We start from the raw sequence: 4027 nt of genomic DNA, 5'->3' as shown, positions 1-4027 counted from the left end.
ATCTTGCCAACACCATCCGAGTTTCACGTGATGCGGTGCGCGACAATGATGAGGAGGAGGAAGAATCGTCTTCCGAAGATGAGGACGAAGACGAGGACGGGGCTTGATGTGTCTTTCGTTTGTGTCATTAACTTGGTTGGATGAACTTGTGGGCATGATTTTAAACTTGTGGGCGTGAACTTTTATTCATCAACTTATTTGTGTGAAATTTATATGTCATGTTCATTGCATTTTGATTGTTTGGAATCTATTTTGTGTCCAAAATGCAATATATGGCAATGCCCCGGCGAGTCGCGCGCTGCATTTTTTTGCGCGCTGCATTTTAGCGTGGCTGTTGAAGTCAGTGTTGCCGGTCGCGTAAAACCAGACGAAGGGTGCGCGGTAAAGTAGTTTTTAGCGCGCGGCGCGTTGGGCGGCTGTTGGAGATGCTCTAAGAAGTTTTGCATAGAGGCTGAGGTGTGCGGTGTATAGAGGCAGCCTCTAGAGGCTTACATAGGGGGGGCAAATGCTCACACAGTGGATGCTTGTTGCGCAACGGTACTTTACAAGAACATTACAAGCTAACAAGTTCCAACTATTTGCTTTGTACTTACTGTATAAGTTACGTATTGTAGTACTAGCATCATCACTCTATGGCATCGGCGATGCCCATGTCGACGACGACCTTGCCTGTGGCGTGGCCGCTCATGCTCTTGGCCCAGCCCTCGTGCGCCCTGCTCAGCGGGTACCGCGAGTCGATCACCACCTGGAGCTTCCCCTGACTCACCATGCCCAGCAGCGCCTCCATGTCTTCCTTCTTGGCAGCCGCGATCAGCGGCACCAGCTTCTTCCTGGAGAAGAACACCCAATGGAGCACCGCGACGGCGACGGACGCGAGGCGCGGGGTGAGGTCCACCACCACGCCGCCGGCGTCGGCCAGCGCCGGCTCGAAGGCCGACCACGGGAACCCCTCCCCGCAGTGCACCACCGCGTCGTGCTTCCGGCCGGACGGCCCGCGCAGCGCGGCGCCCTCCGGGGTGCCATAGTCCAGCGCCTCGTCGGCCCCCAGGCTCCGGACGAGGTCCAGGTTGCGCGCGCCGCAGGTCGCCGTGACGTGGTGGTGGCCCGCGAGGCTCGCCAGCTGCACGGCGAAGGTGCCGACGCCGCCCGAGGCCGCGGTCACCAGCACGTTCTTGGGAGGGCCATCGCCGGCGTCGAGGCCGACCCCGGCCGTCCTGAGCGCGGCGAGCGCCGTGAACGCGGCGATCGGCAGGCAGGCGCCCTCCACCGCGGACACCTCTGCCGGCCTCAGCGCCGCTTGCGACGCCGGCACCACCGCGTACTCGGCCAGCCCGCCGCCGCCCTGGCAAAGAAACACAACACCACCGCACGCACGTCAGGCCACGGTAGCAAATTACTACATGCCAGCTGCAGCTGATGTGTTAATTCTTACGCACCGGGAAGTTGACGGCGATGACCTTGTCGCCCTGGCTGAAGCCGCTCACTCCGGCGCCCAGCTCCACGACTTCGCCGGCGAGCTCGCAGACGGGAATGAAGGGGAACTTGCTGGGCAAGACGGGCCGCGCCTTGCCGTTCTGGAAATTCCAGTCCACCCGGTTGATGCTGGCCGCCTCCATCCTGAGCAGCAGCTCGCCTTTCTTGGGCGACGGGATCGGCACCTCCACATGCTGAAAGTGCACAGCTGAATCAATCAGTCAAGTGAGTGTTGTACATCAAGTCGATTTGTGCTGTGTACCGGCTTACGCACCTTGAGGCCGTCAGCTCCTCCGCCGTACCTGTCGTACTGCACGGCCCTCATCGTCCTCGAAGAAGAAGAAGAAGCCATGGCCGTGAACTTGGTCGATTGATTATATTTGGAAGTGCCAGTAGTGTCTAATTATCGAGACGATCGATGGTGCGTGGAGTTGGCAATGACCCTGAGTGTCTGCGTGGATCTTGTTATATGGCGCCGATCGAAGGTCATCTGCGGCTTGATTTGTTTGACCCGGTGACCACCTGCTCGATCAACGCTCGACGGCGCGGCGAACAAAGCGTATGTACGTACGTGGCCAGGCTCCGGGCCGCATGCCGGTCGCCGGTGCCGTGGTCGGGGGGCGCCAGGAGGCAGCGACAAGTCCGCGTGATAAGAGACGGCGAACGGGCAGAACTACCAGGATGTATCTCGGCCATTGTACTACCAAGAAAAATCAACTCCGCTGCCTGGATAACACATTAACACGTGCGAAATTGCCTTTTTGTCTCCATGGATACATGACAAGTCGTCTCCATCGGCGCACGTTCGTCGCACTTCTCTGAAGAGAGCTTCGACGTTCGACCTTCAGCCGTCATCTCCTTCCATGCCAGCTCAGCGCATCCCACCAACCTGAGACGCCGCCGTGCACCAGAGCATCTACAGCCCCATACCTCAAAAGTGACTCCACTTATGTCCGCAGATGCCACATATGTCCGCGGATGGGTTCGGGCGTGTCCATGAAGGCACGACCACCTTTCAATTTTGGTCCGCTGCAACCACAAATCTTAAATCCTGTCTTTTTTCATACTAGCAAAACATGCCCGTGCGTTGCAACGGGAGAAAATCAATATCACACATCCCTGACAAGCATCATTCTTAAGACCTCACGAATGTGCACCTCTCTATTTCAGCACCACGCCATTTTGAAAATAATATCTAGCTCAATTTTATTAGGTCAGATTCTAACCAGTCAATTAGTTTTATGTGTGATAAACAATTTAATACCTCTATTAATAGTTTTTTCATCCTTTTGAATAGTAAGGCTTATTTTTTATGATGCTTGGATTGGATAGTGAACTTCAAAAAAGTCACGTCATCTCTTCTTTCTAACGTCTACCCCTTTGCTAATTTCATGAAGATGAGATCTTGTTTTAATTACAGAGTTAGCACCAGTCGAAAGCACCTATACGCATGCGCATGTGCTCACACTTAATAATCTCAGACCACAATTACATCAACATCCAATTGTTTCCAGTCTGCTACACAAATTAACATTTTTGGAATAGAAATAAATGTCATAAGATAAAAATATTCAAGTCTAAAAAAACCCCATCAAACTATTGGATGAGATGAATTGCTGTAAAATCTAGGAGAACTATTCGATTGAAGCTACCAGAAATGATTTGCGCAATGCCCTATGTCAAGTTGGCAAAAAGTGAATAAAATCATCCACTAGTTCGGCTCACATGAATTAAATCCAAATATTTGGCATGTTGCGGACATTTTACCTTTGTTAACTAAGAAATTGATATTATCAAATAGTTGTATTTTTTTCGTCAAGAGAAATTTGTGGTTACTTTCTGTAGAGGAGAAATCTGACCTCAAAAGAACAATTCTGTTTTGCGCATACACAGGCTGATTGATCTTTGCAGCCGATTGGAACACACAACCACGCACGCACACGAATACGGCAAATTGATCCTTTCATTTGCAGCACACTCGTAAATACATATTTCCTTTAAATGTACAGCGTACACATCCCTTCTGAACTCCATCCTGTCTTTCCTTTAATATGCAACCTTCACATATCCCTCACTTGAGGTCAAGCAGCGTCCAAACATTCCTTCTGAACTCCTCGTGAATTCATCTTTCCTTTAATTTCTGGTCCTTTTTAGGTGTCTTGCTCATATTCTGGGCAACTCTCTATTGTATATAAATTGATGAAAATTGCTCTGAAGGAGCGATGTGGGACTAATAACGTGAGGAATCATTGCTCCATTGGTAGTCAATAATAAAAACTTGGCTGCCGGCCCAAGGCCCAATAGCTCAGCTATCGATAGAGTCTCACGTACGACGGACGAAATTTTCTTGACGTACGAAACGGACGAAAATTTAGGAGGAAGAAGCGATCATCTTTTTATTATTAATAAGGTAAAGACTACATCATGCAACGCTACGTACTGCATACTAGTACATAGATAAAACTACCCTAGTTTTACTTGTCTTCGAAGATGTCCACGACCTTTGTGTCGCCACTGCCAGATAGACCAGCCTTCTGGTCGTTGGACCCGGCCC

The 4027-nt window shown here is 51.0% G+C and overlaps 1 protein-coding gene across 1 annotated transcript; it reads right to left on the bottom strand.

Annotated features, from left to right (window-relative positions):
* Positions 1–506: 506 nt before the first annotated feature.
* LOC119305818 (chloroplast envelope quinone oxidoreductase homolog) lies at positions 507–1876 on the bottom strand. Its single transcript, XM_037582234.1, has 3 exons — positions 1748–1876; positions 1437–1667; positions 507–1342 (listed from the first exon to the last, which is right to left on the bottom strand). Exons 1-3 carry the CDS (start codon positions 1823–1825, stop codon positions 626–628), a joined length of 1026 nt encoding a protein of 341 aa, XP_037438131.1. The 5' UTR covers positions 1826–1876; the 3' UTR covers positions 507–625.
* Between the last annotated feature and the right edge of the window lie 2151 nt (positions 1877–4027).

The sequence above is a fragment of the Triticum dicoccoides genome, chromosome 5B (assembly GCF_002162155.2).
Source record: "Triticum dicoccoides isolate Atlit2015 ecotype Zavitan chromosome 5B, WEW_v2.0, whole genome shotgun sequence".
Taxonomy (NCBI): domain Eukaryota; kingdom Viridiplantae; phylum Streptophyta; class Magnoliopsida; order Poales; family Poaceae; genus Triticum; species Triticum dicoccoides.
Note: the sequence above shows the minus strand (reverse complement) of the source record. Positions and strands in the feature narration are given on the sequence as shown.